The sequence below is a fragment of the Arvicanthis niloticus genome, chromosome 23 (assembly GCF_011762505.2).
Source record: "Arvicanthis niloticus isolate mArvNil1 chromosome 23, mArvNil1.pat.X, whole genome shotgun sequence".
NCBI lineage: Eukaryota > Metazoa > Chordata > Mammalia > Rodentia > Muridae > Arvicanthis > Arvicanthis niloticus.
In genome coordinates this window covers 9,884,893-9,912,165 of record NC_133430.1, presented here as the reverse complement: position 1 = coordinate 9,912,165, position 27,273 = coordinate 9,884,893, and the positions used below count along the sequence as shown (strand labels likewise).

The following is a 27,273-nucleotide window of genomic DNA, read 5'->3' as shown; positions in this document are numbered from 1 at the left end:
GAAGTCACACCTTATAGTAGCAAAGTAATTCTGATCTCTCCTGCTCACTGTCACAGCTGCCATTAATGCTGGACACTGATGTGGTAATCATTCTGAACAAATTCATTACTTCCCATGTTAAGACAAATGAGATTTTACTTAAGTTCATTGTATACTTCTTGGATGTTTTTCCCTCCCCTCTCCCTCCCTCCCTCCTTCCCTCTTCTCTCTTCTCTCTTCTCTCTTCTCTCTTCTCTCTCTCTCTCTCTCTCTCTCTCTCTCTCTCTCTCTCTCTCTCTCCTTTCTTTCCTTTTTTCTTTCTTTCTCACTCTATAGCCTTGGCTGTCCTAGAACTCATTCTACAGACCAGGTTGGGTTTCAACTCACAGAGATGTGCCTTCTTCTGGGAGTGGTAGGATCAAAGGTGTGGGCCACTATGCATAGCCTTCTTTCTTTTATAAAATTTGTTCTTATTTAAGTGTGTATGTGTTTCTGTGTCAGTATATGTTATATGTTTTTCTGTGCATCTTTCTCTTTCTCATCTGTGTCTGTCTGTATGTGTATATGTGTGTATGTGTATATTTGCATGTGCCTTCAGAGACCAGAAGGGAGTGTTGGATTTCCTGGAGCTGCATTTACAGAATGCTGGGAATTGAACTGAGGTCCTCCGTAAGAGCAGTAGGTGCTCTTAACTGTTGGCCATCTATTTTCTTTTGTATGTCTTTAAATGTCTGCTGTCTGTCTGCCTGTCTATCTTTGTGTGTGTGTGCTTGCGCGCACGTGCGCGTGCTCTCATGTATGTGTGCGTGGTGCTCGTGGAGGCCAGAAGTTGATGTTAGGGGTCTTCTTCGGCAGGTCTCCCTTGTGCTTACTGAGGCAGGATCTTGGATCTGACTGCTCTGGCTGGCCAGCTTGCCCTGGGGATCCCCGCCTCTGCCTCCTCAGTGCTGAGATTACAGGTGAGTGGCCATGCTCGCCCACCTCTTTATTTTGTGTGAGTGCTGAGTGTCTGGATTTCCAGCACCACCCTACCTGATATACACTCCTACGTGTGTCCTCCACTCTCTCCTGGGTTTTTCTCCACTTTTTCTCCTCTTTGCTTCTGTAAATTCTGGAGGTTGCTACTGAAATGTCCTTAGCCATCTCTAGTGTACTAACAAGCCCAACAGAGGAATCCTTTATCTCTGTTTCAGTCATACTTCCTGGGACTTTCCACTTGCCTGGAGTGCCCTTTCCTGCCCAAGTCCAACGCTTCACAAGGGCCCATAGCATGGTTGTTTGTGTTGGGGAGGTATTACCCTTTAGTCCCATGACCTGGTCATGCTTCTAGTGAGCTGCACCTCTCCTGAATCTCATGTGTCTTAGTGCCTATGCTCTACCCTTGAGATGGGACAGGATGGCCAAAATGGACTGGATTGGGTGTTTTCTTCCCTAAATAGAAGAACCATGTGTTCTCATGCCACACGGAGGGCTTTGAGCCGGATGGGGTTGACCATGTTCTTTATGCACATTAGTTAGGCTGTGTAAGCCACAGTGTCTTGGGTTCTAACGGTCCTCCTGAGGACAGGCACCTTTTTTTTTTTAATTGGATATTTTATTTACATTTCAGATGCCATCCCCTTTCCCCAATTCTCCTCCCTAGAAAGCCCCTATCCCATACCCCCTTTTCCTTTTTGCTTTTATACAATTTTTTAAAATGTTAATCAAAGGCTTTATAAGTTTGGTAATGCTCAATCAGAAGTGTAACCCAATACCCAACCTAGATATATCAACTATCTTTGACTGGTGGAGACACGTGAACATCTGCCTCCATGTCCCCCCTCTCTTTCTCTCTCTTTCTCTCTCTCATCACCTAGCTTCTCCTCTCCTTCTCTTCCTTTCCTTACTCCTTCTCTTCCTCTCACCTTAGCTCCTCCTACATATAACCCTTCCTGTTAAAATGAAACTTTTCTCTCAAAATATAATTAGAGCATAATTATGCCAATTTGTACCAGTGAGGTACAAGATAGTCCTAATACCCAGTCCATCATTTTGTTGACTAACCAGAACCTCTGTCATCTTGAGGACAGGCACCTTAAGAGCAGAGTGCTCAGGATATTTCAGCACACATCTTCCCCAAATGCTTGGTACCAGAGTGGTTTTGAATCTCTGCTTCTTTTAGATTTTAGAATATTTGAATATGCATGATGATATAACTTGGAGACAAGACCGAAGACTAAACATAACATTTGTTTATGTTTCGTTTGCACCCTGTGTACCCGCTTGCAGTTCATTTTATATACTATTTTTAGTGTGCCTGCATTTCATTTTGACTGCAGTGTATCATGTGTGGCCAGGTGCAGAATTTTCAACTCTTGCTTCTTGTAGACACTCAAAGGCTTCAGACTTTGAAGTGCTTTCCAGACTTTAGGGTTGTGGGAGATCCTTTCTGGTCTTTACCGTGGCCTGGAGGAACTCCTGGAGGTAACACAGAACACTGTGCTGCTGGTGACTGGGTCTCTCAGCTTCTAACCTGCAGACTGCACGCTCAGTCCTGGCATGTTCCTCACAGGTGCAGAGTGGTGTCTTGTTTGATCTCTTGGAGGCTTGATAGAAGGCTGTTCAGAGAATGCATTTCTTCGTGAGTGAGCTTAGGCAGTTCCATCTAGGCCGTGAAATGTTTGTGCAAAAACTAGTTATTAATATCCCTTCATGTCCCTGTCAGCCTTGGAGTGTGTCACTGTTCCCCCCTCTCCGCATCTGACCACGGCGTTCAGGTCATCCCCGTGGTCACCGCGGCTGGAGCCGTATCCATCGGTCACCTCAGTGAGGTATTGGTTTCCTCATTGCTTTTCTGTCGCCAACCTCATTGATTTTTGCTCTAATTGTTCCCTCCCCTGCTTTGCTTTCACCTGCCCTTTTCTAAGAAGCAGGCAAGTTGGGTCATTAGATTTTTTTTTTTTTAATGGAAACAGCTAAATGCTACCCAGATTCCTTTTCTGCCCATTACAAATAAAATACGCTGTTTTAATTTAATTTAAAAGTTTTCTAATTTTATTCTGACATCCTCTTTGACATATGGGTTTAGAATTATATTATTTAATTTCCAAACATGAAGAGATTCTCCAGATATCGTTCTGTTATTAACTTCTAACCTAATTCTGCTGCAGTTGGAAACGCAGGTTGTATGGTGCCCTTTGTGTTTGTTAGGACTTGTCTCCTCACCCAGAGCGGGCTGTGCTTACTGACTGGCTGGCATATGCTGGCAAGTCATGGTTGCCTTTGTTGGGCAGATGGCCCAGCAGTGCCCTGGGGTCAGACTGGCGGCCGGGGGTTCCATTCTGCACCCTTGCTATGTTCCCTGCACTGTCTGTTTTCATTATTGAGAGATGTGGACTGACTGGAGCCTCGAGGTCTCCAGCTGGAGCTGCGGTATTTGTCTCTCCATTCGGCTGATTTGTTTATTTATTGGTTTATTTATTTATATTTACTTTATGCCATAGTCTTGGAAGCTGCCACTCAACTCCACTAAGGTCCTGCTGTTGGACCAAAGCTTTTAGAGAATAAGAAAATCGAGAGAAGGGAGCAAGAGAAAGGAGCAGAGGAAAGGAGAGGAGGGCTGAAGGGAAGAGGAAGGAAGGAGGGAGGAGGAGGAGGGGGAGAGGAAGGAAGGAAGGAAGGCAGAGGAGGGGAGGAAGAAAGATAGGAGGGGAGGAAGGAAGACAGGAGGGGAGGAAGGTGGGCAGGAGGGGAGGAAGGAAGACAGGAGGGGAGGAAGGAAGACAGGAGGGGAGGAAGGAGGGCAGGAGGGGAGGAAGGAAGACAGGAGGGGAGGAAGGAGGGCAGGAGGGGAGGAAGGAAGACAGGAGGGGAGGAAGGAGGGCAGGAGGAGAGGAAGGAGGGCAGGAGGAGAGGAAGGAGGGCAGGAGGAGAGGAAGGAGGGCAGGAGGAGAGGAAGGAGGGCAGGAGGGGAGGAAGGAAGACAGGAGGGGAGGAAGGAGGGCAGGAGGAGAGGAAGGAGGGCAGGAGGAGAGGAAGGAGGGCAGGAGGGGAGGAAGGAGGGCAGGAAGAGAGGAAGGAGGGCAGGAGGAGAGGAAGGAGGGCAGGAGGAGAGGAAGGAGGGCAGGAGGGGAGGAAGGAAGACAGGAGGGGAGGAAGGAGGGCAGGAGGAGAGGAAGGAGGGCAGGAGGAGAGGAAGGAGGGCAGGAGGAGAGGAAGGAGGGCAGGAGGAGAGGAAGGAGGGCAGGAGGAGAGGAAGGAGGGCAGGAGGGGAGGAAGGAAGACAGGAGGGGAGGAAGGAGGGCAGGAGGAGAGGAAGGAGGGCAGGAGGAGAGGAAGGAGGGCAGGAGGAGAGGAAGGAGGGCAGGAGGGGAGGAAGAAAGGCAGGAGGGGAGGAAGGAGGGCAGGAGGAGAGGAAGGAGGGCAGGAGGAGAGGAAGGAGGGCAGGAGGAGAGGAAGGAGGGCAGGAGGAGAGGAAGGAGGGCAGGTCTCTGTCCCCTGGCTACATTCCTGCCTCTGTGTCCTGCACCCCAGCTCCTGCTTGCTCCCCCTCCCCAGTGAGCGCCTGTGTCTGCTCTCTGTCTGGCTCAGTGGCACTGGGCTGCCCTGGGCTGGTTCCCACAGCCCCAGGCCTGTTCTTAGCTCATTTCTCCTGTTTGGCCTGCTTTGGGCAGATGCCAGCTGTCATGTGGGTCCGCACAGATGTCTTTAGGAGCTTTTCCACAGCCCCTTATCCTCCTGGTCGAGTCCCAGCCTGGCTGTAGCTGTTCTGAGGTAGCACTTGACTGGAAACACTCCGGAGCCTTGCTTATGTGCTGGCTTGGCAACTGGACTTTGGTTCCCTCCCCCGTGACTCTGCCGAGGAGCTCCACAGATTCTGACTTTAGGAGACTTTTGCAGTCCCGAGCTCTGTGACACAGCAGCCGAAGCCTGTGCGGTTTCACACATGTGTTCTTATATCTGTCAGTAGCCAAGCTGAGAGGGAGTGGCATTCCAGGCTGTGGTCATGTAGTGTCTGCACTCCATACATACACATTCTGAGAGAAAATGAGTGCTGGTAGATAGCGCATCCCTCCACCCAGCACACTGCTTGGCTTTTAACCAGAACTTTGAGTTATTTTTTTTAAAATAAGGTATCATGTGCTTCACCTCGCCCACCTGCTCACTGAGCATTTGTTGAGCTCCTGCTGTGTGCATGATTTCTCCCTGGTTTACCAGACTTGAAGATGCTGCAGGAAGTGCCTCTGCCCATGGCAGTGCTGTCCACTCACTTGGTGCCCAGACCACACACCTCCATGGTGACTTCCGGATAGTGTCCTACCCCACCCAAGCTCTCGCCCTCCTCCTTTAGGACAGTGTGGGCTCATAAAGGTTGTCCAATGCACACAGATGCCCAGCCAAAGGACAGTGATGCCCATGTGCTGGTGAGAGCCACAAAGGTGCCTGTCTTCCTTTCCTATGTAGAGTATATATGTACATGTACATATGTAATTATTAGCATTTATTATATAAAACGTGGGTTTGCTTATGACATTTATACATGAATATAATGAACTTTGATCATTCACCTGTTATTCTCTCTTCTCTCCCCTTTTCCCCCAGAAGATGCCACATAGACTGGCAGTGACTAGGTCTCTTTCCCTGCTGTCCCCTTAGTATAAGAGGGACCATGAGGTGTAGAGAGGGCATGCTGAGGTCCCCTGTGTCATAAAGGGGAGAGGCACTAGAGACCCACAGATGGACCAGGACAGATGTGGGTGGGCTGAAGAGTGGTAGCCTCTAGGTGGCCATGATGACCCCAGCGGTATGGAGAGACAAATGCCCAGCAATGCTCAGTTAAGCCAGCTGGCCCCCTCCACCAATGGCTGGCCCCCTCCACCAATGGCTGGCCGCCTCCATCAATGGCTGGCCGTCTCCACCAATGGCTGGCCCCCTCCACCAATGGCTGGCCCCCTCCACCAATGGCTGGCCCCCTCCACCAATGGCTGGCCCCCTCCACCAATGGCTGGCCCCCTCCACCAATGGCTGGCCGCCTCTACCAATGGCTGGCCCCCTCCACCAATGGCTGGCCGCCTCTACCAATGGCTGGCCGGCTCCACCAATGGCTGGCCCCTCCACTGCAGCTCTCTGGGCACACACATTTGCATTTTAATGTGGTTTTCCTCAGCTTAATATCACATCATTAGCATTTCCCATACCGTTGAAAGACTTTTGGATGCTATAATTTTTAACAGTTATCCAGTATGCCATGATGTATTTAACCAGTTCTTTGTATGTATTTGTATTTCTCTATTTCTTTATTACAGCCCTGAGGTGATCATCTAACTTCCTAGGTGGGGTGCTGGCCAGATGCATGATGCGTGTTAGATCTGGGTATCTCACCTCCTTCCAGAGCAGCTGCCTGGCTCATTCATCGTATTGCTTGTTTGGGGCACTATGAGGCTTATGTAGGCCTAGTTCTCTCCGAAGAGGAGTTGGTGCGAAGAGGAGGGCTGTGTACAGTGACCAAGGAGGTATCTGGGCTCAGAGTCCCAGGAGGAAACAGGTAGAAGCTAAGGCTGGGGAGGCTGCCTTCCTTCCCTTGAGGGCCCTGGGTCCAGCAGGTTCCGGTATACAGTTCCTCATCTCCTTACGCCTCCTCCCGCCCTTGGCTTGTTAGTTCCAGTATGCCAGATGAATACAGAAGTTGGATCTTGGTGTCAGAGCGGATGCGTGGGACAGTAGTGAGCAGTGAATGGAAAGACGGAGGGAGGGAGCACTAAGATGACGGAGGACTTGCTCCTCTGTGATCGGCATCAGGAAGTGGGTCCTGCAGCCTGCCTGGCCCTACCATCATCCAGAGAACCCCGGGCCACTGCTGCTATCCTCTGCGTGGGTCACACAAATGGACATCTATCTCCCCGGTGTACACTGCGTGCTGAGGCATGTGGATCCAGGAGGGTCAGTGGGTAAATGGTTGTGTCCCATTCATTCTTACCTCTGTCCCTTTGCAGTTTGTATAGTTCAGGGTCTGCTTATCCCTAGAGATGTCCCTGTCCCCAGGTCACTGGCCTGTTATCTCAGGCTCTCCTTTCCAGGTGTCCTGGCCTTGGAGGGTATAGAAGTAGGGGTGATGGGTTTTAGAGGAGCTTGAGTCAGGGGAAGACATGCCTGCAGTCCAGTCAAGGGCATCCTGGCCTCATCCAAGAAAGGCACGCCCCAGCCCCCGACATGTCCTAACGGAGTTCCTGGGATATCAGGGCCTGGTTTGGCTGCCTCTGCAGTTTGATGATGGCTGCTTTTTTCTGGGGAAATCAGGTCACAGTCACACCAGGAAGCACTAACTGAGCAGCTACTATCATGGAGTACAGCATGGCAGGTCAAGTATCAGGCTGCAGATTCATCACAGTGGTAGTCAGGCCTCCAGCTGGCTGTGTGGTCCCAGGCAGTATACACCGTCTCTCTGAGCCAGAGTCCTCATCTGCACCATGAGGGTGCTAACCTTGACTTTCCAGAATGTCCACGACGGTTGTGGGTAATATGTATGGCACACAGTAGGTGTTGTTTGCTCAGATAGTTACAGCAGACCCAGCCCTTCATGAGCTCACAGTGACCGAGCTGTCTTCAGTTTGCTAACGGCATGGTAGATCTGTTCCTACAGCTGGGTTCACCCTGACTAAAATGCCAAGCATCTGTGCAGTCAGCACAGGATGGTCACCCAGGGCAATGTCACGGCCAGCACAGGGAATCACAGGCTCCGGCCAGTGTTCTCCTGAACCTTTGATGAATTTTTAAAAGGCAGAAGTGAATTAATTATTGCCAAGTAAGTGTGGGCACTCAGACTGCATGGAAAGAAGCTGAGGTGGAATCTACAGTGTCCGTGGTGTGGGGTGTAGCACACGGTGCCCTGGAGCTGCCACTCTGCACGGAAGCTGAGCCAGAGATACTCACGTAGGGGAAGAAGCCGCCCAGGCCCCCGGGGGCAGGAGCGGGTCCTGGCTTCTCTTTGTATCTGTTCCACACTCCTTCCAAGAACAGGGGCTCAGGACCCTCGGACAGCTCCCTGGGCTGCACTGAGGCTCACACCAGGAAGACCCTGTGGGCAGGAGTGGCTGGAGGTCACTGGGATGCCCTGGCCTTTGTTCTCTCTCTCACTTGGGTGGACAGTGCTGGAGGCGGGTGTCACCGTGTCTGCTGGGTATCTGCTGGGTTAGGGGCTAAAAGTGCTTGCCAGCCCATGATGTGCAGAGACCTTCAGCAGTCAGCTCCTTCCTCAGAACTGTGGCGGCTCATACAGGCTGCACCTCACGGCCGACTGCACTTTTGCCTGAGTCCTGTCAGTTCAGGTTCCTTCTTATGAGGCCTACAAACAAAGAAGGGCTGAGTGGCTGTGAAATAGAGGATGCAGGTTCATGTCCACCAGGCCCAGATGTCACTACTAGGGAGGAAACTGGTCCCGCCCTGTTGTCTCTGGAGGCCATGCAATGGAGATGACAGATCTTATAGGGGTGAGCTAGTGATTTCATATAGGCACACTTAGGGGTTTTAAAGTATGCATAGGAGTTTTTCAGGTAACACATTAGGTATTTTAGGCCTAAGGATAGTGTCAGGCAAGGATGTTATATGTAAGAGAATATATGTTAAAGGGTTGTGTGGCTAGAGACCACATAGCTTCTGTGCATTTTGTGTGTGTGTGTGTGTGTACACATGCATGTGGGTATACATGTTTATTCAAAGGAAGGTTAGGAAAGAATGTCAGACCAGTGGTTAGAGCTGGTCAGGACAGGGCCTCCACCCTAGCTATCTGTGGATTGTGCCCCAGAGCCAAACAAAGGGATACTTTGGATACTGGGACCTCCTCACAGATCCTAGAGTGCTCTCAGCCTGTCTCCAGAGAGCCAGGCAGCTCATCAGTCACACCTAGGTGTGAAGGGGAAGGTGTCCTCGAAGCATATGGTTATTAACGTGCACCATCTTTAAGCCTCATTAGGGAGTGTTAAATGCTAATGAATTTAGAGAGGGGTGTCTCGGGGCCTCTGTTTCCTTGGAAACACTTGAGAGCAGGTGCTTTATAATGAACTGCACCTATTTTAAAAGTGAGCGGTGAGGGCTCCTTGATAGGCCGGCTCTCAGATGCTGATGGGCAAGTGTGCACAGAGCGGCAAGGAGCTGCGAGGCCAGCGGAGGGATGCTGCGCTCTCTGGAATAGCATCTCTCTGGTGGTTTCTATAGAAACGGCCAGCCCCTAGGTAGGAGAACAGCCTTGCTCCAGGTTTACTTACGCAACACTGGGCACACCCAGCATCAGAAGACTGTGGATCCTGTGGGCATGGGACAGATGCATGTCGCTGCAGCCGTACCACGCGATATTAATTGTGTCTTTTCTCCACCTACCCTGTCCCCACCCTGCCTATTATTCAGGCCCAGCTGATGAGAAGGAGAATGAACATTTGTGGAGCTAATTTCTCCCCGCAGAGCACGTTAAAGAAACTTTTCATTACTGAAAAATTTAAATATCCGCCAAAGTAGAGAAGCTACTTAATGACCTGCACAGGCCGCACTTCTGAGTGGTTATGAGCTGATGGCCAGCCTTGCTTTATTCTAATCCCACCCATTCCCCAAACAGCCTCCACTCTCCCCGCCTCTTCCACTGGGTAATTTAGAAACAAATCTCAGAACTCCATTTTATTTGTAAATAATTCTTTTTTTTTTTTAAAGATAAGGACTTCAAAATTATTATAATACCATTATCCATTGTAAGACTTCATCAGTAATTCCTTAATACCATCAAATATCCAGTCTGTGTTCAGATTTCCCTATAGTCTCCTAATTTGCCTTAAATAGTTGCCCTGTTCAAATCAGGACCTAAACATTTGGTTGATAAGTCTCTTCAGTCTTGTTTAATCCGCAGGTTTTCCTTATAACATATTTATTGGGTAATAAACTGGTTGCTTGTCCTTTCTTTCCCCGCTCTCTCCCCGATGATGCCACGCACATATGCCTCTGGTCTCTGTGCGTCTCATAAGCCGCTCCACCTGGCAGCTCCCGACCCTGGCATGTGCACACAGGTCTCCTGGGCAGCTGTGTTCTGCACCAGGTGAGCTCTTGCCACCCATCCATATCATGTGACACAGGGAGCTCCCCAGCCAGGACTTTCTTTACAGGTGTTCATTACCCATGCTCAGCTGCGGTCCAGTGTATCCAACGAGAAATCCCAGAAATCAGCTGAGCATTCTGAGTGTTAGGATGTTACATGATTCCATGCTGCTCACAGTGTCCTCACTGTGTATGTGCTGCCTGCCTGACAGTCACCCTTCTGCTCTCTCAGTTCTTACGTGCTCTTCTGTGGCAACCCTGTGCTTGTGTCCACATACTTAAGAATGACCCCCAAATCCAAGAAAAGAGGCGTCAGCCACTCCATGTGTCAAAGAGAAGGTGGGAGGCTTCTCTTGTAAAGGACAACATTTGAACTCAGGTTCTGGCACAGGTTCAGAGACCGAGTCCCCTGTTGTCATGGCGGAGGCATAGCAGTGTGCAGGCAGGCACAGTGCTGAAGAAGGACCTGAGGGTTCTACATCTGGATCCACTGGCAGTGAGAAGAGAGAGTCTCCGATGCCTCGCTTGAGTATTTGAAACCCCAAAGCCCACTGTTGGTGCACTTCCTACAGTAAGGCCACACTTACTCCAACAAGGACGTATCTCCTAATTCTTGTCATGTTGCACCACTCCTTAATAACCAAGTATTCAAGTATACGTGCCTGTGGGGTCCATTTCTACCCAGACCCCCACACCCCAGTACAATAGGACATTCCAACGCTGCATGATCTGTCTAGCTTTTATTACGGCACACCCTTATTTGTTTGCTTCATTTAGTGTTCAGTCATTTTGTTTCTCTTTGTACATAAATTTCAACTTAAAATCTCTTCATGTATTCATACTAGTTTGAATATGAGTTGTCTCACGGGGGCTCATGTTCTGGAATTGGTCCTCAGCACAGTGAGATTGGAGGTTGGGGGAGGGGGTGAGGTCACTGTTCCCAGACACAGGTCACCATGTTGGCCTCTGTGAGAGTGAGTTGCTCACCGTTTCTCATTATTTTGTTTTTCAAGACAGGCTCTCTCTATGTCCTGGAACCTGCTATGTAGACCAGGATAGACTCCCACTCGCAAGGGATGTTTTGCCTCTGCCCCTAACCCTAAGAACTGAGACGAAAGTGTGCACCACCTGAACTTTTTAAATTTTATGTTGGTGTTGGACTATTTCCAGCTGATTTTACTGCATCATATGTTTCCCTGTAGTCTGTTCATGGGTTATCTTGATTATTAAAAACCAGTAACCCTTGGATTTCTGACTTGAGTCTAACCCAGTTGTGGTACTCCATCCTCAAACGTGGCTGGGTTCCAGTTGTAGATTTGTTGAGGATTCTCCATCCGTGAGGATTATTAATCTGTATTTTATTTCTTGTCTACTTTTAATGTGAGGTTAATGCTAGACTCAGAAAAGTCAACTGTGATTCCTCTTACATTTTCTAACTATTCATGTTGGAAGACTAGCTCTTTCTTAATCCTTGACAGAATACTCAAGCAAGGCCATCGTTTCTAGTAGGAAGATGATAAAACAATAGTAACAGTAACAAATATGGTAAGTAACAAAATAAGTACAATAATATAACACCACACAACAATATACAGTAATATATCATATATATAATGTAATACATACTGTATATAACAATATAACATGGTATAATAATGTGGTCTTAGTGTAGCTAAGGGCTCGTTAGGACTCCTGCTTCTCTCTCGATCCTTTCAAGGAAGTATGGATGTCATCTAAAATGGCTGGCTCTCCTGCCACATGCATGCCCACAGAGCCTGCATCTTTCAGCGATGCAGCAGCAGCAGCTCAGCGTCTTTCCTGTTGCAGGACCTGACGTTGCCCCACTCGGGCTCAGTGGTACAAGTTCTCTCAGCCCCGGGAACCGCCTGTGTTTGCTCCAGCTCTGCTGTGTTCATAGCTCCCTCTTGTCTTGGAGGCCTGGCTGACAGATCACAAACAGCACATGTCTGAAGTATCAAGGAAGTTTCACGAACCTTGACATATATAGACATACACACACATATATTTTATGTGTATAAAAAAACACATATAAAAATAAAAAGGCCTTATCATGCAGCCGTGGCTGACCCAGAAATCTCTATGTAGACTAGGCTGGCTTTGAACTGACAGCCTTTCCTCTGCCTCCTAAATGCGTGGATCACAGACATGCACCACCATGTTCAGCTACCTATGTTATAGATATATAGAGTATTCATGCATCTAATATACATCTCCACATCAGAATAACTAATATACCCATCACCTTCAGAAATCATTATGGCCCTGTGTCCACTTCAGTGAGTTCTATAGTTCCAGGCTTTGTATTAAAGTTAGATCCAGTTAGAATTAATTTTGTATATGGTCAAGGTTGGAAGGAGTTTCGTGTTTCTAACTGTGGGTGATCTGTATTCCTGTAAGTGGTGCCTTTCTCTCTCTGTGAAAGACCCCCAAAGGGGACCCTCACTCAAGCCTGGACCTGCATGTACCCAAGGACACTCGAGAGACCTTCTTGATGTAATAACAAAAGGTAGTTTAATGGGGAGGGCCTTTGGGTCAGAACATATCTCACGCAGGAGACAGAGGATCCGACCCCCAGCCCAGGAAGCTTGGGATATTTATGGGTACGTTGGGGAGGGCGGGAAAATTTGGCGCGGTTACATATGATTGGATATTTCAAACATCAATCATTTGAGCTGGCCGGATGACTAGTTTAGTTTTGACCATGAAACCTCAGACCTCCCAGAAAGGGAGGGAGAGAGAAGTAAACACCAGATAGCCCATTACTCACTTGGGCTTGTTTGGACTTGTCTGGGCACGCCCTTGTATGCCTTTTCATTTTTGTCACCCTGCCCCTGCAGGGACTTAATATTTTTATTATGACTATATTTAACAAATTGTTGGTGGTCTTTGCTGACCATGAATTTTTGTTATTGTTTCAATGCTGCTTTCAAATTTTGTTTTCACACCTGCGGGACATCAGCTGCTGCCCCGTGTGGGTTTGTCTCTGAGCTCTGAGCTCCTTACCTCTCTATCTGAATTGTTGTGTCCCTCGTGAAGAGTCTCAGGACTGGCCGGCACAGGCTTTGGTCTTTGCTGTCTTAACTGCTCTGATTTTTTTTTTTTTATCTCATCCACAATTCTGATTTACAACCACCTTGCCCAACTCTAACAAAATGAGACAAAGTCTACTTGAACTTTGCTACTGTGTCTGCAGTTGGGCGAGAACTGAACTCTGTATAAGCCTGAGATTTCTGACCCAGGAGCAGTCTTTGATCTCTGTCAGAGATGCCGGTAGTTTTCCCCACTTCCCAGTCAGGCTTCTCCCTAAGTATTTACGTTTTTGATGCCGTGATTGTAAGTCATAGCGAGCAACAAGCTTTGTAGCTAGTTTTCAAAATCTCAGTTTGTGATTGCTTATTGTTAGGGAAACAATAAGGCTCTGAATATTTGCCTTGGATTCTGCCGTTCTCCCACAGGCCTTTGTTCTGGTGTGTTCTCTGTAGATGCGAGGTGGGCTCTTAAAAATGAGTAATCATGTCACCTGTAACCCCCGTCTTTTTTACTTGTTCTTTTCCAGCTTAGATGGATTCATTCATCTATTAATTTCTTACTTCTCCTTGCTCTGGGCCCTGCCTCAGACACGTTTAACAGGGTTGTCTGGCAGCCCTTAGAGTGGCCAGCCTTGCCTGGGTCTTGAATCCTAGAGGGAGGGCAGCGTTAGTCTCCTGTTGCAGGGCCACTGACTGGGGCCTTTTGTTGATTGTGCAGTTCAGTTCAGTTTCAGGACGTAGCCTCTTTTCTTCCCCTAATTTTCTGAGATTTTTAAATTGAGAGTTGTTGGATTTTTATTAAATACCGTTCCTGCTTTGATGGAATTGATGGACTCACGGGTTCTTTGTTTGTTTGTTTTTGTTTTTAATTCTGTCAATGTGAGATTTGTCAGTTGATTTTCAAACACTAGGACACTATTGTGCTTGTGGTGTGGACCTTACATCCTCATGTCTTCCCTTTGTGATTTGTGCATCCGCCACGAGGGTATGGATCTCAGGGTTCCTAGAACCTGCATGTGGGTGTGGTGTTGGGGCGAGCTGATGAGGGCGCACTTCATCGGCTTTTTGAAGGAGTTGTTCAAATTGATGTAAAGAGTTGCTAGAATTAACCAGTGAAGCCACTCTGCATGAAAGATTTGAAATTTTAAGTAAAATGTATTTACTAAACCTATGGTCTGTATCCTTCTTTGGGTGACTGTCATTTCTCTTTCAAGATGGCTGCTCACTTCATCAAAGGTAGAAGTGTGGATGGAATATTTGTCTTGAAGGCATTCTGTATCTGAATCATTCCCAGTGTTGTCTTCCTGTCCCACACAAACCCCGATGGCGGTAAGACACCCCACCCCCAGCAGCCCATTGAAGATTTACAATTGTCCGTCTCTCAAAGCAGCCTGTTTTGGTTTCACTTGGGTTTTGTTATTGGTTTTGCATTTTGAAGAAGCAGGGATTTCTTTTCTATCCTGCTTAGCCTTGCGTCTGCCCACTGTGGAATTTCATTTTCTCTTCTGTTTCTAGTTCCCTTCCTCAGGAGCTGAGGTCATTGCTTGAGACTTTCCTTCTTCTACTGGATCAGCACTGTGGATTCCCCTGTAGGCATTGAATCTCTGCTGAACATTGCTGAAGTATTGTGTTTTTGTGTTCATTCAGTTTGAAATACTTTCTCATTTCCTCTTTGATTTATTCTTGACCTGTGGATTATTTAAAAGTTTGTATTTTAGATACCCAACACAGGAGAGTTTTCCCAAATGCCTTTCTTTGTTCTTCGTTTCTAACTTAATTCCACTGTGGGCACAGGAAGTACATTGTATATTTTGGTCCTTGTAAATTGAGACTTGTTTGATGGTCTAACACGGTGCGGTTCATGCTGCCTTGTGTGGTGTGTACCCTGCTGTTGTCCAGCATGGCGGACATCACAGATCCCTCTCCTCGGCTTGGTTGGCAGTGTTGGGTGGGTCTTCCTACCCCTTTTGTTTCTCTGTCTTTTCTATAGGAGCAGCTATGCTGTGGTTCGAATGTATATGTTTTTCCATATTCACACTCTAGAGCATGAGCCCTTAGGTGATTGGAATGCGCATTTTCCTTGTTGCTGAGACTTTAGAAGCAACTTAAGGAGGCTTTCATCTGACTCACAGTTCGAGGTGGGCAGTTCTTTACAGTGGGGAGCACAGGGTGGCCTAAGCAGGAGGCCTGCCTGGTCACATTACATCTGTGGTCAGAAAGCAGACGGGAACAGGAAGTAGAGCAGGCTATGGAATCTCAAGACCCATCTCTCAGTAACCCACTTCCTCTAACAAGTCTCTACTTCCGGAAGGTTCTACAGCCTTCCCAAAGGGCCTGACGAGCTGGGGACCCGGCGTTCACACAGCCTGCGGGGGGAGTCTCACGTTCATACAACAGTGACGTATTTACAGATGGCTCTAGGGTGGCTCAGTGGGTAAAGGTACCTGCCACATAAGTCTGGCAGACTGAGTTTGACTCCTGGGACCCACATGAAGGGGGAGGGGGAGGACTGGCTGACTCCACGGACTTGTCCTCTGACTTCCACTTGCACGTGGTGGCTCATGTGCTAACACGTGTAATATACATCATATTAGTAAATTTTAAAACAATTTAAAATGAGAGATTAGTGCTCTGGGAGGTGACATGTTAGGAGATAGATGTTCTTTCAAGTGGAATTGACATTCTTGCAAGGGTCAGAGGGGACTCGTCAGGACCTTCTCTCTGCCCTTCCATGTCTCCTGCCTTGTGAAGATGGTGTTTGTCTCCTCTGCTCCCTCTGCTTTGTGAGACAGCAGGAAGGTGCAGAACCTCACAAGACACTATATCTCCTGGTGCCTTCATCTTGGTCTTTCCAAACTGCAGAACTGTGAGAAATAACACTGTCTTAGTCCACAGCTACCCACAGAACTAGAGCAAGCTGGCGGATGCTGGCACTTAGAGCAGATCTGATTTCTTCTCAGTTCTCTCGCTGCTTCTATTTGAAGTTCTGTACTAGTTGCCTGAGGGCTAGGATTCTTTTCTGCCTTGCACCAAAGTTCCCCAAAGAGGCTGCAACTGAACCTTCTGCAAACCCCATCAGCACATTAAAGCGTTGGTGGCTGTGGGTGAGGAGGTTGGAATGTTGCAGGTCCACAGCCTACTTACAATTTATCTTGGGCAAACTTTATTCTCCTATGTAGCCGTTCCTTGCCCATTTCTGTGTCAGAGCTAATGTCCTGTGACTAACAGATAAAAAGCTTCGGAACGTATTAACTTTACAACACCCTAGTTTCTACCAACCAAAAGCCCGAGAGTCATCAGACAGCATCCAATGCCTGTATCTGGGATTCTCTGGTTTGCTCTTCTGTTTCTACAAAAACTTTATGAAAGTGCTTTCCAAGGGAACATGGGGTGGAACTGAAGGACCCCTAAATCTGTTATAGATTTAAGTTGGGTTTCTTTTTTTTTTCTTTTTTTTTTTTAACGTTAATCTTTATTTATTGTGTGGGGACAGGCATGTACCACAGTGAAGGGTGAAGGGACGACTTTTGGGAGTCACTTTTCTCTTCCCACCATGTAGGTCCTAGGACTTGAATTTCAGTCCCTCAGGCTTGGTAGCAGGCACCACTACCTGCTGAACTGTCCCACCAGCCCTGGGTGGTAGAGTTCTTAATACCTGTCCTCCCCACTCATGTGGCCTCTCTTCTGGAAGACTCTTACCACATACAGACTTTCAACTTTACCACTCTGTGATACATTGCTACTATTTCTGGTGGACATGGTTATTTTTAAAACTTTGATACTAAAATGTGTTGTCCATCTCATTAATAAGCCCTGTTCTCTCAGTGCCCTTGTGGATGGTTAGGTTTGCCCAGTGAAAGCAGGACAGTCCTTCCTGGAGCCCCTTCACCCCATCGCTGTGGTAGCTGTTAGTTTTGTGTCTCTGTGATCAAAAGACATGCTGAGGAGTTTGGCTCAGCTTCAGAAGTTCTGTCTGACACGGTGGAGAGGGTGTGGCAGGGCCTCAGCAGTCTGGTGAGTCGCAGAGATTCTTGTCACAGAAGACCTGCAAGGGAGGCCAGAACCCAGGCCCACCCCTGCTGACCCTCTCCTAAAGGTCCTCTGGTCTCCCTAAATAGCAAAGCTGGCAGGGGGATAAGCACCTGAAACTCGAGCCTGTGTGGCCTTGCAGCCCCAGCAGGAAGCCACCCAATGACTATGTGTCATGAGGTTCTCACCCTCAGGTCAGTGGTCCCGTCCATCCCATAGGAAGCTGTTAGTGTGCTTGGCCTGTTTCTATCTGGTAGTTTATGCTACAGGCCTGTGTACTTCCCTAACATGAAGAATAACCTGATCGTGGTTTGTCTTACCTGTCAGAAAGACCCCCGGGGAATAACTGGGCTGCCCCCTGCCTCGTGGCAGAGCCGGCCGCCTTTGCTGCGCACGCTCTGAACTCACCCTTTAGTATATATGTCTAGAATTGTGTTAGCTGGATAAGCTGATGCCTCCGTCTCTTAAATACCCCTCTTATCCACAGTGGCTCTCCCAGTGTTAACGCAGCCACTCTGACTCTCATTTGATTAGCTGTAATATGGTGTAGCTTTCAACCAAGCACTTTGAGTCTATCTGTTTCGTTTTATTTAAAGTGGCTTTCTGGTGGATGATCCTGTTGAGTCTTTTTTTTTTTTTTTTTTTTTTTGTCTTCATTTATTTATTTTGAAACAGGATCTGGCCTCAGACTCCTGGATCCAAGCAACCCCCCTTCCCCAGCCTCCTAAGCAAGTTGGCCTGCAGGTGGTGGCACCTTGCTTTGCTGGATCTTCAGGGGAAAAAAAATAAATCCAGCTTGATAGATTTTAGTTAGTGGTTTAAATAATTTACATACAAAGTGATTATTGATGTGGTTAAACTGGGCCCCACCATTTCCCGCTTTCCATTTGTCTGGTTTTCCTTTGCTCCTCTCCTGTCTTCGTTGGATTACATGAACATTTTCCGTAGTGTCATGGGCTATAGCCTGGGTGAGTGTCCCCCGTGGCTTATGTCTAGCGCCCTTCGCCTTCTCCTTTCTCCTTCAGGGAGTCCACTGACAAAATAGTTAAGGCCCTGTTTCCCCCCCCCCCCCCCATGGAATAGTAATTGTGTCATAGCATTGGGCTTGCTTAGGATGCTTGCCAATAGTGAGCGCCCCCTGAATGCTTTTCACCTTCTCTGCTGATCATTCTGTAGCTGCTCATTGGACTTCCCAGCCCACCTGCTGCCGTTTGTGTTTCTTCAGCCTTTTGAGTTTGATCCAGAGCTTTTATTGCAACATCTAGATGGTAGGCAAGTGGAAGGGACCCTTATAGGCTTGGTGTGCTCCATTTCATGTTAACGTTGTGCAGTGATTCCCGTTCTCCTCCCCCTCCCCCCCTCCCACATGCTGAGATATTTCCATGCTCTGAGTAGATTTCCTCTGCAGTGCCATGTATGCCTCCAGTTCTGTGTGACCATACTGTCCACCAAATGTGTGGCACTGTTACGGCAGTTCTCAAAGTCCTGGACTGTCACCAGTGCCATCCTGGGAAGCCTCACTGGGTTTAGGGACCCCAGCCAGCTATCTGGTAGCATTCAGTGCCTCTCTGCCCTCTTTGGACAGAGCTGAGCAGTATTGTTTGTTTGTTTGTTTGGTTGGTTCTTTGAGACAGGGTTTTTCTGTAGCCATGGATGTCCTGAGACCAGCTCTGCAGATCAGGCTGGCTTTGATCTTGGAGATCCACCCACCTCGGGGCCAGTAGGACTTTTGTTGTTAAGACAGAATGTATCATCTCTCCTGACTTCCAGTTCAAATGTAAGCTTGCAGGCTTTGTTCTTTCACTGAGTGTTTATTTTAAACTTTTTTTCCCTGGGAAAACTTTATTTGCATTTACCATGACATTTTTCTTTTTGGTATTAGCAATTGATGGCCAGGAAATGCTCTAACCTTCTTGTAAGATTTTTGTTGCTGTTGTTGTTATTGTTCACAATGTATATCCACTTAGGACTACCACCAGATTGCTGATTTTCCATTAATAACATGTATTCAACTAAGGAGCTGGCATTAAATTATCGTGCTTTAAACTCTCTTAAAAGCAATCCTATTTGTGCGGTTAACCTACCAAATCAATACTTGGTTAATTTGATTTGCTTAATTATGCCTTCACATTTTAAAAATTGCTTTTAAAGTTAATTTTGTAGTATAATTTAATTTAATAAAATATGTCCATGAGTCTAGAGAAAGGGTTGGCAACCAGAGCATACAAGCCCCATCTGGCCTATGACCTGCTTTTATATGGCCCCTGGGCTAAACGTGAGTTTTATGCCTGTAATCAACTCTAATATGCACACACACACACACACACACACACACACACACACACACTGCAGCAGTGACTCAGTGACTATACATGGTTCATGAAACCTAAGCTGTCTGTCATCAGTGATCTTTATTCGTGGGTGAAATCTACAAATCTACAAATCTTTTTTTTAAAAGGATTTTTATTTAAATGTGTATGTATGTATGTATGCATGCGTGCATGCATGCCAGCCACATGTGTGCAGGTGGGCAGGGAGGTCTGAAGGGTGCGTTGGATTCCCTAGAGCTGGAGTTCTAGGAGGTTGTGAGCTAACAAAGGAGGATGTGGATGCTGAGAATGGAACCCAGATTCTCAGAAAGTGCAATAAGTGTTCTTAGCCGCTGAGCCACCTCTCCAGCCCCCAGAGAAATAATCAAGTTCTGCTGGGAACCCCATCTCTCCCATTCTGTCCCTCCCTTTCTCTACTGGTAAAATAAAACTTATTTATTTTTATTTTCAGCTTAAATTTCTATTGTGTGCTTGTTAAATGGGGTTTAAGTGCCACCTGCTTTTAAGTGGTGGCTTTGAACTGCAGATCTTCTTGTCTTGACCTCCCAAGTGCTGAGATTTGAATGCATGTGCCACCACACCGACTGTTTCTAATGATTTAAACACCAGCGCACACACCTCTCCGTCACCCTCTTCTCATTCTCTCTCCACCTCTGCAGCAGGGCCCTGAACATGGCTCCCTAGTGTTGCAACAGGCATGGTGGTACCCATGTCCTCAGTGTGCTCTCAGTGGCGTATGCTCTCAGCTCATGGGCTTTTTCCAGTTCTTCACTGTCTTTGACATCATGCTGGCATCTTGGCGCTCTGCCCGTGTGGCTCTACTACCAGTTCTTGGGTGTGGGGTGGGTTGCAGGGTTCCGGTGCATCTGTAGTGTTGCCCAGGGTTGCCCAGCCCCTCCTCGCTGAGTCTGCATCTCTGCCAGTAGCTTATAGCTGTCCGCCACCCTGACACCACCCAACAGAGGTGCTGTCAGACTCCGGGAGTTTGCTCATTTAATAGGCAAGGGATGACATTTAAGTTTGCTTAAATTGCTCTTGTTATGAGCAAGGTCGAAGCCATTTTCCCTGTTGATGAGCTGCATCCTCTCGCCTCTCGCCATCTTCTGTGGAACCCAGGCTTTCTCGTCCTGTCTCAGAAGCTGCTACTGTTGCAGATGGTAACCTTTGCATCTCATGCCTGTTACAAATGCCTCTCCCACGAGGTTGCCCTTTACTGGCTTGTTATTTATCTGCTTGTTTTCTGCCTGTGACTGAGTTGTGTTAGTTACTTGTCACTTGGTCAGTCTGACTGGCTTCTCTCTCACTGTTCCTGGCTGTAGATCTGTAGCTGGGAAGAACTCCATGGCCCAGCCCACAGAGGAATCCAGCCATGTTGTCTTCTTTTATCTATGTTTCCCCTTGTTTTACTAATATCAATTTTTTGTTGCTTCTTTAATGTCTACAGAGACTTTAATGGCCACTCTCAAAGCTCTGTGACTGTGTCAATCTTAGAGACAAGCCCTACGCCCATGCTCTAGAGCTGGCATGTATAGACTATCACATTCTTACACTTGAAGAAGCCCATATGCCTGTTATCAGGGAAATGGGACCATCTGGGAGCAGAGACCTTGGCCATGACCAGATCTCACTGTAACGGCCCATGAGATCCGAGAGAGCCAGGGCCCAAAAGAGGCAAAGCCGTGCCTTGGTCGGCATCGACAGTGCTGTGGAGTCCAGGTTGGTCGTCCACAGGTGCTCTTCATCATCCAGCTACGACACCAGCTGTTGCCTACTTTCCCCAGGGCCAGGCTTTTCCAGTGGGCCTGCGGTCGCCAGTGGAGGCTCTCCTCCTTGGCTCCAGTCCTGAGGTAGGGTGTGCCAGCTGCCAGGGTAATAGTCAAGGTTGCCGTAAAACTCAGCAGCCTACAGGGCGTGTCACAGCGGGAAGGAAAGGCTGTCATGTTCCTTAACGAGCACTCAGAAGGCCAGCCTCCTGCCCACAGCTGTGCTTCATTGGCAGGGTCCGTCCAGAACTCGGCCCATTTTTCCAGCCATTTGCTTTTATGATGCCCTAATGAACCAGGCTATTTGTAGTCATTCTGAGAAGATGAGCGCCTTTTGTTCTGGAAAACATTACTTGGAAGGTGCAGGGTACAGGTCGTTCTGACATAGGTGCCTCATGGCCCCTGGGCTGTTGTCTTGACTCAGAAAATACAGGGAGAGCCCCCAGATGCCTCCATTGTTGCCTGGCCTAACCTGGTCTAACCCAAGGAGGCTACAGAGCACATGCTGTTAAGGCCACGTGGATCCCAGGGTACACATGGTGCCCACTTGCTGCTGTCCTCTATGGCCTCTTGAAGAGATGGCGTCTAGAGGCAAGCTGTGATCAGACCTAGTTCTCACTCTGCACTCACTCTCCTTCCCGGTCAGCTGTTGATGGAGGGGACTAGAGCAGGTGGAGCACAGGTATCTTAACATGGCCACGGAGCCCCAAAGGACACGGGAGAAGGGTTTAAGGGTGATGAGATTGAACTGCTTCAGGATGAACAGGGCAATGAGGACCCCCCAGAGCTGAGGGGAGACCTCAGTTTGCTTGCCAACCCCTCTGCCCTCCAGAAGGCTGCAAAGGCAGCAGTGGCCAGCATTGTGCTCTAACACTGGGTGTTGTGTAAGCTTGTGGGGGCAGATGTTGGGGGGCTGTGATATGTCCTGCCCTCCCCAGGTCCTCTGTTCTGTCTCAGCTTCACACCTAGCTGGTGTGTAACTCTGCAGCACTGTGGGTCCTGGATGCCTGGAGCCCTTTCCTGCTGCCCTGTGAGCCTGTGCCCATGAATCATGGTCTGGGGGGTGGGGGGGGTGTGACACACAAGAAAGCAGGCATCCTGGAGCTGGAGAAGCTCCTAGAGCATCTGGGAGGGGCAGACAGTCACCCTGCCATCCTGTCACCCTGTCACCCTGTCACCCTTCCCTGTCTTCATGGCTCTGCAGGGCTGGCCTCTCGTCTTCAGGGCTGGGGGGAGGGCAGGTCTTATGTGAAGAGGCCATGTCATTGTTGCCCACATTAACTTACAGAGGCAGGAACTGGCCAGCAGATAACCCAGTTGTAAGCCCGAAGGGAAGCAGCTGGGACGGGCGAGGCTTGACCTCACCTGGCTGGATGACCATCGCTCATTTGGTAGTGGATGACCTCAGAGCTGTGTGTCTGCTGGAGCCACATGGGGGCGCCTGGGGAGCTGGTAACCCCGTGGCCAGTGCCAGTGAGCTGGCTGGAGTCCCGGCTGTGCTTTCCTTCCAGACAGCAGCGGGTGGGTGGTCATCTCAGTATTGCATTTGGCATCATGCCATGCCATGCCATGTGAGAGCTCATTCAGTGGAAGTGCTTGTGCTGGGCCCCCGAGCCTACCAAACCAGGCATGTCAGAGCAGAAGCTGGGTTTGACACACTGAAGACAGTGGCAGGGCTAGACATTGGTTCCCCTTGTTTAGGAGAGGAGGCCATGAGATACCGGTGATGACCCTTAGAAAATCAAGCTTAGCTTTAAAAGTCAGACACATTATGCTGGGTGGTTGTGCCACAGGCCTTTAATACTGCTACTCGGGAGGCAGAGGCAGGTGGATGTCTGTGAGTTCAAGGCCAGCCTGATCTACAGAGCGAGTTCCAGAAAACAATGTAAACTACATTATGAGACTTGAGTCCTAAGAATGCTTGTTCCCTGTGTCATCGTTTCTCATCCAGGGACAGTAGTCCAAGCTTTGTAGCTGTAAGCAATGTGACACAGCCCTCTCAGAGGCATGACATCATCACTACTGGATGGTACTATACTCCTTAGGTCCTGAGGGCAAGGTGGGAGACCCTTCTCTAATGCGCTTTCGTTGTACACGGCTGCTGTCGAGGGATCCCGTCAGCCCAGGAAACAGCTGCATCTCATCGGAACTACCCACATACTGACAGAAACGGGTGGGCATAACCAGCAGGTCAGCTTGCATCTGGAAGGTCATTGGATCCCAAGAGCAACAGCTATGGCCTGGTGAGGTTGGAAAGTCACAGGAAACCATCTGTGTCTTTCTAACCTCAGCAGTCCATAGCGTGGAGCATGTACAGCCTGAAGTAGTTTCATTAGCCCCGCCCATCCTGGGTACTCTGTAATACTTCTTGGTTCTCCCCGGGTGGGCACCTTCCCCATGCCCACCATAGTGACCAGTGTCCACTTTTACAGGTGGTGAAAGGCTACAAGGCCACCATCCAGCAGACCCTGGACATTCTCTTCCTCCAGGAAGGCTCCGAGTTCCTCAGCAGTACCGATGCGTCCACTCGGGATTCTGCTGACCGGACCATTATCGCCTGGGATTTCCGGACTGCTGCCAAGATCTCCAACCAGATCTTCCATGTGAGTAGCCCTGGGTCATATTGTTCTCTGTGTCAACCATGGGGATATTCCTGCAGCCCTGGGTTGGAGTCCTGGCTCCTTTCTGTCTGGGGTAACTAGGACAGGGGTAGTCATAGGTCAGGTCCAGAGCTACTGCACAGTGACAGCCTCTGTCAACTGCCCTTTCTGGTCCAGCCACCCATGGCCTTGGTCCAGCACCTCATGGAGTACTAAGAAGCAGAGCAGAGAGAACGTTTATGAGGAGGGAGCGCAGTATCAGGCACAGAGAATCCTCCATGACGGCAGAATTGCTGTGACCAACCCAGCACCATCATCGCTGCCAACCTCTCTCTCCACTGCTGTGATCACCACCTCTATTGCCAACATTACCATCACCACCACCGTATCACCGTCACCATGGTCACCACACCAACTCCACCACCATCTCCATCACAACCACGGTGATGGGCACCTCTGCCTGCCATCACCGTTTGTACTCAATGTTGCTGTCTTTTGGTTATGTCACACACACATACACACACACACACACACACATACACACACACACACATACACGCACACACATACACACACACATACACATACACATACACACACACATACACACATACACATACACACACACGCACACACATACACGCACACACATACACACACACATGGGACAGTTTTCAGTTTGCCACAGGCTCACAGAACGGAAAGGGGTAAGGGAGGGAGGACCCCTCCGTGCCCTGCAGAAGGGACACGCCATGTTGACACCCTGGTTGGCCCACTGGATCTGCCTCAGGCTGCAGAGTGGCAGGATAAGGCAGTTGTGTTGTTTCAAAGCTCTTGAGTGTGTGGGAACTTGTTACAGCAACGGCCACCCACACGGGCTCCTAAGCGAAGACCCAGGAAAAGTGGACAGAGGCCCGAGAGCAGGGGGTCTGGGGGAGGCTAGCATCCCCAGTGGTGCCTTCACCCCTCCATGGTCCTGCTTCCTCAGGAGAGGTACACCTGCCCCAGCCTCGCCCTGCATCCCAGGGAGCCTGTGTTCCTGGCACAAACCAACGGCAACTACCTGGCTCTCTTCTCCTCCGTGTGGCCCTATCGGATGAGCAGACGGCGGCGCTATGAAGGTCACAAGGTACCTCCATCTTTGTTACCGAGGTCAACTGCTGACCATTGGCCCCAAAGCTTCCAGCCAGGGCACATGGACCCCCTGGGCACTCTGCTACTCAAGTGGACAAGGGTCCCCTCAAGGCCAGGGACACATCTAGTGCCCAGCTACAGGGCAGGAGAGCATGTCAGTTCACGCATCATGGGGGTGGAATGGGAACAGGGGAGGAATAGACTTGGGAGCCATTTCTCTTTGTACCCCTTTTCTGCATAAGGCCAGCTTTGTTGAGCTGGAAGAGTCACTGACTATGTAGTACCAGACCCCAGCTCTGCACAAAGTGCCACACCTGGGTCCCATTGCCAGGACACTGAAGCTAGGGGCTGCCACCCATAAAGGTCACACTCGAGTGCTGTGCAGTGAGCTGCATACTTGAACTGTACTGGAGACCTGTAGCCCATGGGTCACAGTTTGACAGGACTACTGGGGCTAGTGGCCTTGGGACACCAGGTCACACAGCGGGAGCTTGACTTTTGACTTCAGGGTCACTAGATATAAAGCCAACCCTATGTCCAGCAGCTTCGTGGCCTCCGTTCATCCTTTGCATTGCGGGGTAAATAGCCGTCCTTCACAGGCAGCCTGCTCTGTCTTTTCTCCACAGGTGGAAGGCTATGCAGTGGGCTGTGAGTGCTCCCCCTGTGGCGACCTGCTGGTGACAGGCAGCGCTGACGGCCGCGTTTTGATGTTCAGTTTCCGCACTGCCCGCCGGGCGTGCACACTACAAGGGCACACACAGGCCTGCCTTGGCACCACCTACCATCCTGTGCTGCCGTCCGTCCTCGGGACCTGCTCCTGGGGAGGAGACATCAAGATCTGGCACTAACTGGCAACTGAGACCCTGCCCCTGGGTGGGTGGCCGGAGGTTAGGCTGCTCCCAACACCTGCCAAGCTTCAGTGACTCATCTATAAAATGGGGGTGAGAAGCCATCTCAGCGTGCAAGGACTGTGTTAGTAAAGGCATTTGCCGAGTGACTGGTGTCACCCAATCAATAAGTGTGCGCTCTATTGGGTTTGGTTGGTTGATTGGGTTTGTTTTGTTTCTGGTTTTTTGTTTTGTTTTGTTTTTTTTTTTTTTTTTGAGACGGGGTTTCTCTGTGTAGCCCTGGCTGTCCTGGAACTCACTCTATAGACCAGGCTGGCCTTGAACTCAGGGATCCACCTGCCTCTGCCTCCTGAGTGCTGAGAGGAAAGGTGCATGCTACCACGCCTGGTGTGGTTTTTCTTAATGTGATTTTGGCAATGAACACATATTGGCAGTGTCTTCCTGCCTTCTTACTGCAGATAGGGGAGCTTGAGGTGGGACTGTCACCTGCTGGTCCTAAGAGTGTTATCCTTCGGACACAGGCTCTGGGTCTTGTGTCTGCCCAGGAGCTCAATGCAACACAGCCCTCCCCCCACCTGCTCCCTATTAAACACCAACAACTGTTTCTTCCCCACCCGTCTCTGGTCCTCTTCCATGCTGCTTGTCCACTGCCAGGTGGGTGGTCTGTGATGGCCGAAGCTATGCATCTATCCTGAAGGAGTGATGAGGAGAAACAGGATCTCAGAAGCACCTACAGGGACTGAGTGAGCTGGGTGTGGAAGGGTGGTGGTTTAAATGAGTGGGCCTCATGGCCTCATCTGTCTGAATGCTTGGGGAGTGGAACTGTTTGAAAGGATTAGCAGGATTAGGAGGTGTGGCCTTCTTGGAGGAAGTTTGCCACTGGGGAGGGCTTTGAGGTTTCAAAAACCCACGCCAGGCCCAGTGTCTCTTTTCCTCTGCCTTCAGATCAGGATGCAGAGCTCTCAGCTACTGCTCCAGTGCCGTGCCTGCATGCAGCCATGCTCTGCACCATGATGCTAGTGGACTAACCTCTGAAACCGTAAACCAGCCCCAATTAAATGCTTTTTAAAATAAAAATAGCCGTGGTTATGGTGTTTCTTCACAGCAATAGCAGAGGGGCTAAGACCAACCTGGGGCGGGCCTATGAGTCTCAAACACTACCAGAATTGTAACTAGGACTGCCGGATGGCCCAGGGACTCACAGGTTGGGGTGGGTATCATTGTACTTGAAAGAGGTAGGGAGGGGAGGAGGGGAGGTGGGAGAGGGGAAGGGAGGAGGGGAGGGGGAATGTAGAAGGGGAGGAGGCCTGGGATTTGGCAGGGCGGTGTGTGGCTTCACACCTTACCCCATTCTGCAGTCTAGTCCGTGACCTGTCCCTTCCCTTCCCTGCCCCAGTTTCTCATCTGTGAAGCCAGATGCAGCGGGGCAGCCTGCAGATGTGGTGGGGAGGTGGAGGACTGTTGGTCATACTGAGTCGGAGGGCCAG

At 49.3% G+C, this 27,273-nt stretch overlaps 1 protein-coding gene across 3 annotated transcripts in view; it reads left to right on the top strand.

Moving 5' to 3' along the window:
- The window catches only part of Wdr25 (WD repeat domain 25), a 136,248-nt gene extending 109,385 nt beyond the window's left edge, over positions 1-26,863 (top strand). For 2 of the 3 annotated variants that reach the window (XM_076921190.1, XM_076921188.1), the window contains 3 exons: positions 23,637-23,807; positions 24,793-24,933; positions 25,565-26,863. In XM_076921190.1, coding sequence (XP_076777305.1) covers positions 23,637-23,807; positions 24,793-24,933; positions 25,565-25,786 — 534 coding nt within the window. In that variant the 3' untranslated portion in view covers positions 25,787-26,863. The remainder of the gene's footprint in view (positions 1-23,636; positions 23,808-24,792; positions 24,934-25,564) is intronic. The other variant, XM_076921189.1, reaches the window with a different exon arrangement.
- Positions 26,864-27,273: the final 410 nt, after the last annotated feature.